The sequence below is a fragment of the Salvia splendens genome, chromosome 10, assembly GCF_004379255.2.
Source record: "Salvia splendens isolate huo1 chromosome 10, SspV2, whole genome shotgun sequence".
In the NCBI taxonomy this organism is placed as follows: Eukaryota; Viridiplantae; Streptophyta; class Magnoliopsida; order Lamiales; family Lamiaceae; genus Salvia; species Salvia splendens.
Window position 1 is genome coordinate 364005 of NC_056041.1, and position 10344 is coordinate 374348.

Below are 10344 nucleotides of genomic sequence, written 5' to 3' on the forward strand. Positions count from 1 at the left end.
CAATTAATTTCCACAAGAATTCCCAGCATTCATGAATTCAGATTTCATCCATCCAAATCCCAAACCATGTTTGAAGTATCTGATCAATCATTACACATATCTCGTTAATAATTAAAATGGAGATTGGAAGAATAGTGAATCACTTATCATTGCAGCTGTATATAAATACGTATAGAAAAAAAAACAAAAAGAAATGGGAAAAGGCATTGCAGCATTTGTGTTTCTCCAAATAATCTCCATTTGCAGTTCATTGCCGCTGTCGACGAAGTCGCGATGGATAGTGGACGACGCGAGCGGGCAGCGCGTGAAGCTGGCGTGCGTGAACTGGGCTTCGCACTTGGAGCCGATGATCGCAGAGGGCGTAGAGAAGAAGCCGATGAGCGAGATATGGCGGAAGATATATAACTGCAAACGGGGGTTCAACTGCGTGAGGTTCACGTGGGAGACGCACATGTTCAGGAGGCCGGAATACAGCAGCCTTAAAGTCTACGAATCATTGGATAAGAACAATCTGTCGGAGGCGCATTGTTAGAAATAACCCTCAGATTGTGAACATGACGGTGGTTGAGCTTCACAAGGCGGTGGTGGATGAGGTCGGGAGGAATAAGCTGATGGTGGTGCTGTAGCGACAACGACGGGAATGGCTTCTTTAACGACCCTGATTTTAACCCGTGGGAGTGGGAGCGGGAGCTAAGGCGTATCTGGGTAACCCTGCGCTGAGTTTAATTAATTCTCATTATTTTACTACTATTAAAACTCGTATGGTATCGTATCGTTTTGAGCTTGAGGAATGAGCCACGAGGTAGTCGACAAAATGAGTTAAACTGGTACCAATACATGCGGGTAGGAGCCAGTCTAGTCCACTATCACAACCCAGATGTCCTAGTCATCGTCTCCGGTTTAAGGCAACCTCGCTTTCCTCCAATCCCAACCGCTCCAACAAATTTAAATTAGTTTACGAAGGGCATTCGTATCCCTTTGGCATTCCTACTGATAAATGGACTTCCCAAACTAACCACATATGTGCTTCTGTCACCAAAGCCACCACAGACAATCTTAGCTTCTCTTCTTGACTCAAGGGAACAACCCTTTCCCTCTTTTTTTGGTTGGGATTAATCAAAGAGGTGACAATGAGGCCGACAACAGATACATAGGTTGTCTCTTGGCTGCTGTGGCTGAGCTCGATCTCGACAAGGCAGCTATCTTCTTAGAGAAGGATCTGTTAATCTTGAAGAATTTGATGGTGTTCTTGACTTCAATTGGGACCGTATCAGAATTCTTGATAGATTGCAGGTTGTTCAACAGATCAATCAAGGTATGGAATTCTTGCAACTTATTCATTCTTAACATTGAATTTTGATGGCTATAAACCCTAATTTCTCGCTACTAAAACCCATAAATTTTGTCAATTTTGATTTTCCCATTAAATTTAAAAATCACAAGGGAAAATCATGAAATAAGAAGTTGTTCTATTCATCCCACAATAACGAAATGCTTGGTCAATTGTATGACAGTAAATCATATGTGAACCTCACCATCAATGAGATAACAGTTGTTGTCTATTCATAAAGGAAACAATGTTGTTAGTTTAAAAAATTAACGATATATTATACGTAGACGACTAGATTTTTTTTCACCTTTTGATAGTTACAAACAAATCCCAATTCCCTAGTTTTTCCAATTGATCTTTAAGGTCATGTGACGTACCAGAATTCGACAAGACTTTTCTAATATAATGTTGTCGTATCTCATTGATTAGATTTCAAGTCGGAGCATCCAACATACTATAAAACCATCCTTTGAGTGGGCATTGTGTGCATATAGTGGAGAATGGGATAGTTGTGGCTAACTGCAAAAATGCAAGCAAATGGGAGCAACATCAAGATGATGGGCCTATCAAGCTAGTTGGGAGCCCACAGTGCTTGGGGGTGGCCGTAGATGGGGAGGCGCCTTCGAGCAACTGGAAGTATGGGCCAAGTACTGGTCTGCATTTAGCTGCACAGGGTGGAAATGGAGGATATTTATGCTTAGAAATGAATACTTTAGATTCTAAACTGGTGACAAAGAAATGTTTGTGCATAGGAGATGATCTTGTTGATTTTCCTAGTTGTGCTAACAATCCACAAGCACCATGGTTTAAGTTTATTCCATCAAATATTTGATGGTATAATGCCTACTATATATGTAGGATAGACTTCAACACAATTTTTTTTATAATAAGGTTTTGATAAGTTTAATTTTGTTCCATAATGTTTCCTTATACTTCATTAATATCTAAAAAGAAATTACTTTAGTTAAATTGATATGGAGTAATTCATTATTTGGGGTATGATTTATTAAAATTAAATTATTTATTTTCAAAAGAAAATTTATTTCTCTTGCAATTTTTTCCCTGATCTGAAGTCAGTCACATGGACTGTCAGCACCACTAGATTATTACTCAGTTCCCTTCCTTTCCTCTCTCTCTCTCTCTCACACACACACAAGCCGGAGATCACGTCGCACTGTACCGCAACCAAATCGAAGGGCGAAGGCTTGCCGCTCCAATTGGAGCAACATCCCGAATTTCAAGCTGGCGTTCAGCCCCAAGAGAGCGACGGCGGAGCTCCGCCACTCCAGCTCCATCGGCAACCGCGCCACCCCGTCCCCCTCCGCCTCCGCTGTGGCCTCTTCCCCGTTTTCCTCCGACTACAACTCCGCCACCTCCGTCGCCGACGATGATAATGGCCGCGATCGGCATCCCCGGGATCGCTCATTCCGCTCCTATTTCCAATCCTTTTTCCCGCACTTCCTTTTCCCCAACGACGATCTCCATAGGTCGCATCCCCATAGATCTAAGATCTCGATTGTCATCCTCGTCGCTATCGTTTTCGCGGCCGTGATTTCAGTTTCTTCTCTCGTTCAACGATTGGTATGTGCCGAAATGCCCTCTTCATGAGTTGCCTGTTTGTTTCTGTGCGAATGTGATTGATTGTTTCGTTTGTTTTCTCTGGAGAATTCCAAGTCTTTGTGCGTTGGGGGTTAAAGTTCATTGATGTTTTGATGGACTTTCCCTTGTTATTTTTTATGATATCATGGTTATTTTTCGATTGAGTTGCTCTGGATCATAAATACCTGTACATTCTCCAGAAAAGTTCCAGTAAAATAAAACGGTGTGTTGAACATGGAAATTAGATATAATATGCATACATGTTACCGATTTCAACCTTACTCAGCTTTGATAGTTGACATTGGATCATAATATCATTGTACTTTGCATCCTATAATATCCTTGAATTGCACATTTATCCATTTGAAATGATGGTAGGTTCTAACTTTTTTTGGTACAACCGTACAATTTTGTTAAAAATTGTTGGTCTATCCTATGTAGCATCATGTAGCGTGGGAGGCTTTTGATTTCCTTCTCCTGATAAAACTCACTTGAGGATTCTAATTTCTGATCTCATTCCACTTAGTATATTATTTCTACAAGTGTCACACTTTATGATTCCATGCTTTCCTCCAAGTTCTATTCATACTAAGTCTTGACCCTTTTCTCCACATTGGCTGCAGAATGCCCCTTATCTGTGCAAAAAGGATGGTATTACTCTTCAGTGCCCTCATGTAAGAGAAAATGATTATCCACTTCTCTCTCATGTTATCTTCTTTTTATTTTGATTGTGTTTTCTTAATGTCACTACTTTCATTATAAGCAGGTTAAGGAGCCACCCTCACTGTGGGAAAACCCTCATTCAGCCACTACATCATGGAAACCTTGTGCAGAAAGACGTGAGGGTGTAATTTCAGGTACTCTGATATGTGGATGGATGTATCAACAAAAATAATAAAATTGGTGCAGTACTGCAGTTACCCCAAACATCAGCACTGAATTAAGCCTTTTTTTATTTGCATTATGGTTAAAGTTGAAAGCTTAACTCATTGAAGCATGCTTCTTCCTCAACTGATAATTTAACTAAAGTCTAAATGAATATCAGGATGTTAGATGTGCATTTTAAATAATACACCATGGAAGTGTGGGTGGGTGGCCGCGTACTAATAACCTCATAAGACACTGTTAAGGTAGTGGCAGAATGTAGTAATACAGTATGTTATGGTTCTTTTGAAGACAATGCCACTTCAATGCTTTGCTTCTACTTTAGTGATGAATTATGGATATCATTCCTATGATTTTATCTTTTGTTTGTTATGGACATCAATGCTTTGTTTGTTATTTTGCTGGCTGCTTAAATGAACTTTAACAGGATATTGCATTCTTATCTCATTTCATAGAATATATAGTAAGGCTTTGCTAAGATAAACTTTATGGAATGTGTTTCTGTCATTATTAGCAGTTTAGCACATATAAATAACTTTTTCTCTTTCCCCTTGCAGATCCTCCATCTGAGAATTCAACAAGTGGTTATATATTTATTCATGCTGAAGGTGGTCTTAACCAGCAAAGAATTGCTGTAAGCGGCTTTACCGTGATATTGCATGGACTTTGGAGTACTGTTTAATTTCCAATACTTGCCTTAGAGATTCTGAACTTGTTTATGATTATCTACCTCTACAGATATGTAATGCTGTTGCTGTGGCAAAGATCCTGAATGCTACTCTTATTTTACCTGTGCTGAAGCAAGACCAGATATGGAAAGATCAAACGTGAGTGAACTTTCCTAAAGATGCATGACTATGTTGTCTTAGCATTGATGTTGATCATTCTCTTTGCTTTATCGGATCACTTATTTGTTGATTGTTGACCTGTTGACTGCAGGAAATTCGAAGATATATTTGATGTTGACCATTTTATTGATTATTTGAAAGATGATGTTACAATAGTGAGAGATATCCCAGAATGGTTTACTGATAAAGCAGAGCTGTTTTCTAGTATAAGGTTTGGTATTTATTTGCTTGCAGACACTTTTTATTATGTCACAGAGCCTTGATATAGAACAAGATGGCTCCACCTAGATCCATCTAAAGAAGATTTGTTAAACATTTGGGATACTTTCTCTTAATTTCAAACACTTGATAAGTAAATGGAATCTTAGTTTTTCCATATCGACAACTATTGAACAATTCTTATCTAGTAGTTGCTTGAAAACATACTCTTTAAACTTTTTTGTTAAAACCTACTTTGTATATTTGTCCATTGTCAGTCCACTATTTGACAAAATGAGAGTTTTGTTGCTTTTGGATCTTACTTTATTTGCATGTACTCATAACAGGCGTACTGTAAAGAACATTCCAAAGTATGCTCCTGCTCAGTTCTATATTGACAATGTTTTGCCCCGGGTCAAAGAAAAGAAGATAATGGCCTTGAAACCTTTTGTTGATCGACTGGGGTGAGTTGTTTGTTTCAATTATGTGTTTCTTTCATCTTTCCCACTCATAGCCATGTACATCAAGGACAGTTTATATGTTAGGGCTGATTCAACCTACCTTTCTTGTTTACAAGGTATGATAGTGTTCCTCAAGAAATCAACAGGTTAAGGTGCAGAGTGAATTATCATGCTTTGAAGTTTCTTCCTGAAATTGAAAATATGGCTGATTTACTTGTATCGAGAATGAGAAATCGGACGGGCAATTCTAATCCTTTCATGTAAGTGTTGTGCACTATCCTATTTCTAACTCTCCTGAACCATATTATATAAAGTTACATAAATCTGCCCTTTCAGTTGAAAGGTCTTCATATATCTAACTCTCCTGAACCACATGTATATCAGGGCTCTTCATTTAAGGTTTGAGAAAGGCATGGTGGGTCTTTCGTTCTGTGATTTTGTGGGGACAAGGATTGAGAAAGCTCTGATGGCTATATACAGACTTAAAGAATGGCCTCGGCGCTTCAAGGTATCATTTCCCTCAATTCTATTTAGATTTTAATTCTGGCTAGTAGTAATATCTTTCTTTGGCTTTGCGTTACAGGATGGTTCCCATCTTTGGGCACTGGCTCTTCAGAAGCGAAAGGAAGGACGTTGCCCTCTTGAACCCGGTGAGGTAGCAGTAATGCTCCGTGCTATGGGCTATCCTAAAGAAACACAAATATACGTGGCTTCTGGGCAGGTTTATGGTGGACAGAACCGCATGGCACCACTGAGGAACATGTTCCCCAATCTTGTAAGTTCCGCCCTTCAATCCATTCCTTTTTTTCATCTAAAAGAAACAAGATACTGTGAAATCTCAGTTAGTCCTGAACGTTATGTTTGTTGACCATGCACCATAGTTTTAGTTTCATTAAGGATTGCCTTACAGGTGACGAAGGAGGAACTAGCAACCAAGTTGGAGTTGGATGAATTTAGAAAGCATGTGACAAGTTTAGCGGCTCTAGACTTTTTGGTCTGTTTGAAGTCCGATGTCTTTGTCATGACACACGGTGGAAACTTTGCTAAACTGATTATAGGGAATCGGAGGTATCTAGGTCACCACCTAAAGTCCATAAAACCAGACAAGGGTCTCATGTCTAAATCTTTAGGAGACCCTTACATGGGGTGGGCCACATTTGTAGAAGATGTGATCACAACCCACCAGACTCGAAGTGGACTGCCTGAAGAAACTTTCCCCAATTACGACATCTGGGAGAACCCCTTGACACCGTGCATGTGTAGAACCTGATAACCATACTTCTCATTAGTGTAGCGCATACCATAGGCAATATGCTGAGAGGTAATGTACCCGAGTCTAGCTCGAATATTTTGGTCGGTAAAAGGATAGAAGCTATAGCTGCAGGTGATGAAATTTAACTTCACAACCTGTGTGGATGTGATGAGAGGTCTCTTGCTGCTGCCTACCAAGGACCAGAAATGCTACATGTTTGTATTGAAATATTGATTAATTTTAGATCATAATTTTTCATTTGTATATTGTAAGTTTGCATTCAGACATCCAACGCAAAAGCTGTGACTGTTAATATTGCAGGAAGTTTCATGTGTGTGTCTTGAATGTTAGCAGTTTCGGTATTATAAGTATTTAGAACTTGTTTCAAGCCTATAATTAGTGCATCAACTCAAATTTGTTAGCTCCTTGTTGACCACTTAAAAAGTTCTTGTTTTCAAACTAGACATTTTTTTGTAGGGAATGCATAATTATGCACCTTTTCAGTTTTCACCAATCATTTAATGTTTTAAACTATTATCTATACATATTTAAAATACTAGTATAAGATAAATATATTCAGATGTTAGCGCGATGGTCTTGGTTAACTGTTCACATCTCTTTTTTTTTTGTGGGTTTTAAATTTAGGCTGATTAAATAGAGGGCTGGTCCCATTTTACCAAAAAAAGTCAATCTTTAAGCTTGATCTTGAAGGTTTAAAGTAGGATTTTTTGCTAAATTTTTTTATTATATAATAATACTCAATTTTTACATACGTTTAGGATTAGGAGCCATCTAAACATTTTTTGCTCGTATCCCAATTTAGCACCAAAATCCTAACTTAGCACCCAGTTACTAATAATTATCCCAATGAATCTAAACCCAGATTTAGCCTTCAAATTTTAATTATTAGTCGTTGTTGCGTAAACTGTCAATGGGCGCATAGTTTTCTTACAACTACATGCACAATAAACTTAAATACGATGTTTTAATTTGGTCGGACCGTCCGTCGCATATAATCAATTATTAATTCAGCCATTTAATTTAATTTAATTATTTTATTTTAGAATAATGTTTGTGGAATGGACTTACTAAAACATTCAATCATTTAAAATATAATCGAGCGTGTATGGCACAACACGTATAATCTTCTAGTACATTCCGATATAAACGAGATGACAACTTAGCAACAAAGAAAAGAAAAGAAAATGTTAATACTATGGCAAAATTCCCGCGGCGAAATCGGGGCCATACAAATCGGGCTATATAATTCAACGTTTCAGATTTCTTCTCTCCATCTCTCACTTTATCCCATTCTTTTCAAGATTCATTCTTTTCAGCTAAGTTTACTCCACACACATACACATACACACGGAATCTGCGTGACCTGCAATGGGGGATCATGAACATCACAAGGAAGAGGAGAAGAAGGAGGAGTCGCTGATGGAGAAAATCGCCGATAAAATTCACGATTCGTCTTCCTCGTCGTCTGATTCCGATGACGAGAAGAAGAAGAAGACGACGTCGTTGAAGAACAAAGTCTACCGCCTCTTCGGCCGGGAGAAGCCTCTTCACAGAGTCCTCGGCGGCGGCAAACGTATGTATACTCACTAGTTTAGCTTCTTTTCCTTTTTCTCCTTTTATGTTTTTTGATAAACTAAAAGTTTTTAGTAAGTTAATTGCTTATGATTTTATGTTTATCCCTAAATTGCTCTTTTCCGAAATTCACTTTCTTCTTCGTGCTTGGGGAAGAAGGGAGAGATTACGAAATTACGAAATTTTTGGGGGTTTTCGTAATTTTTTGAGATGTGAACTGTGCACGGATTACATACTTGCCTTTTATGGTTCTTGCGATTTTCGTAGTGTTCCGAGAAGTTCATTCTTACTAAGGTAATATTATACTACTAATATCTTATTTTGTTTCAATTTTTTGGGGCGATCGTCAAATGATGAACTCGATTTTCCATTATTTAATTTTTATTGGATGCACCTTCTTGCTTGTATATTTATCTGATTTGGTGTCTAAAAATAAAAATATTAACTTTGAATGAAAAAACCTTCTATGGCCCGAAAGTAGTGGTTTGCAGTAGCTTATGGTTGGGTAAAAGGCAGGCAGGCAACTTTAGGCAGACTAAGGCTAAGAGTCGTGATCATTAACCACGCCTTCATGATTCAACATATTCACTTTAATAATATACCTACTTTATTGATGCTAATAACTTTATATCATCATTCAAAGTTTACATGAGCTTGCATAATGACTTGAGCCTTGATGGATGTCCAGCTGCTGATGTTTTCCTATGGAGGGACAAGAAGGTTTCGGCTGGAGTGCTCGGTGGGGCTACAGCTGCTTATGTCTTGTTTGACGTCCTCGAGTATCATTTGCTTACGTTGGTCTGTCACGTTTTGATGCTTGGTCTAATTGGTCTCTTCTTGTGGTCGAGCGCTAACACCTTCATAAAGAAGTGAGTGATCCTTTGTAATGTGGTAGGGTGATTGGTGTTATCTGCGTTCCCTTTCTTACTTTGTGTTGTTTGTGTAGATCTGCACCGCACATCCCACAAGTGATTATCCCAGAAGAGCCTGTAATGAAGTGTGCCTCTGCACTGAGGATTGAAATTAATCGAGGCTTTGCTGTTCTAAGGGACATTGCTTCTGGCAAGGATTTAAAGAAGTTCCTATCGGTATGTACTATTCGAGTATAGGAGAATGTGGGGTTATTGGTTTGGTTCCTGTTTTCATTTCTTTTGTTCATCAAATATTGGTAGTGTGATACTCTTCATTTGTGATAGGAAGTCAATAGTTTACCATGTCCTAGTCACCATAACTGATTAACCAAATACCATGTTTATATAACTGCTGATTTTATTAGATGCAGGATACTAAATTTAGGATGAGAATCATATGCATAAGATATATATGGTGAAACTATCTAATGCAGGTCATAGACAGTTCAGATACTTTATTTAGGCGAGAATGGTCTGCAATAAGATGTACAGTTAGTTGAATATTGGTGTATGCTCATTGAATCCGTTTGATAGGTAATAATCTATATTTTATATTAATCGAACCATATTCATTATGCAGGTAATTGCTGGCTTGTGGGTTTTGTCGTTGGTGGGTGGTTGCTGCGACTTCTTGACCCTTCTGTACACAAGTAAAAACCGAAAAAATATTACTCATTAATATGAAATTTTCTATTGCACATGAGTTGGTTTTCATGCGATTTTCTTCGTATCGGCAGTTACTGTAGCGCTGTTCACCGTGCCAATCTTCTACGAGAAATACGAGGACAAGGTGGACTTTTATGGTGAGAAGGCGTTGGCTGAGGTGAAGAAACAGTATGCAGTGTTTGATACTAAAGTTTTGAGCAAGATTCCAAGAGCGCTGAAAGACAAGAAGGAGGACTGAAGTGGCTTTTAGGTTTGCATGTGCGTTTTTGTATGTTTTTTTCTGTTATCATCAGTTGATGTATCATTGGGTTTGGGTTTATCGTATATCCTATAATGTTGATATGATTACTAGCTAAATACATGGTTATAACTTATAATTTGACTTCATCTTTGTAAAGTACTCCTGCGATGTTTTTTTTCTTCCACATATGGAAGAAGTTTGTTTCTCATGTTTTTTTACTGCGATTGTTACATCTAATAATTTGGGTGTTCTGTAAGCCGTAAGGTCTGGTCTATCTTTAAGCTTTTGAACTTATATGTCCCATATAATAATGTCTCTTCTTTAGAGTAAACTTCCTTACTCGATTATAACACATGAGAT

At 38.2% G+C, this 10344-nt stretch overlaps 2 protein-coding genes and 1 pseudogene across 2 annotated transcripts; all 3 read left to right on the forward strand.

The window, feature by feature from the left end:
- The first annotated feature begins 193 nt into the window (after positions 1-193).
- On the forward strand, positions 194-2162 carry LOC121751726 (annotated as a pseudogene).
- A 142-nt stretch (positions 2163-2304) lies between these two features.
- Positions 2305-6837, forward strand: LOC121751727 (protein PECTIC ARABINOGALACTAN SYNTHESIS-RELATED-like). The gene is made up of 12 exons (XM_042146522.1): positions 2305-2309; positions 2404-2911; positions 3553-3603; positions 3696-3786; positions 4372-4448; positions 4553-4641; positions 4754-4873; positions 5208-5324; positions 5438-5581; positions 5706-5829; positions 5905-6096; positions 6232-6837. Exons 1-12 carry the CDS (start codon positions 2305-2307, stop codon positions 6589-6591), a joined length of 1878 nt encoding a protein of 625 aa, XP_042002456.1. The 3' UTR covers positions 6592-6837.
- Positions 6838-7858: 1021 nt separating this feature from the next.
- LOC121753100 (reticulon-like protein B2) lies at positions 7859-10240 on the forward strand. The gene is made up of 5 exons (XM_042148272.1): positions 7859-8167; positions 8855-9035; positions 9113-9254; positions 9658-9727; positions 9815-10240. The coding sequence occupies exons 1-5, from the start codon at positions 7963-7965 to the stop codon at positions 9979-9981; spliced, it is 765 nt and encodes a 254-aa protein (XP_042004206.1). The 5' UTR covers positions 7859-7962; the 3' UTR covers positions 9982-10240.
- Positions 10241-10344: the final 104 nt, after the last annotated feature.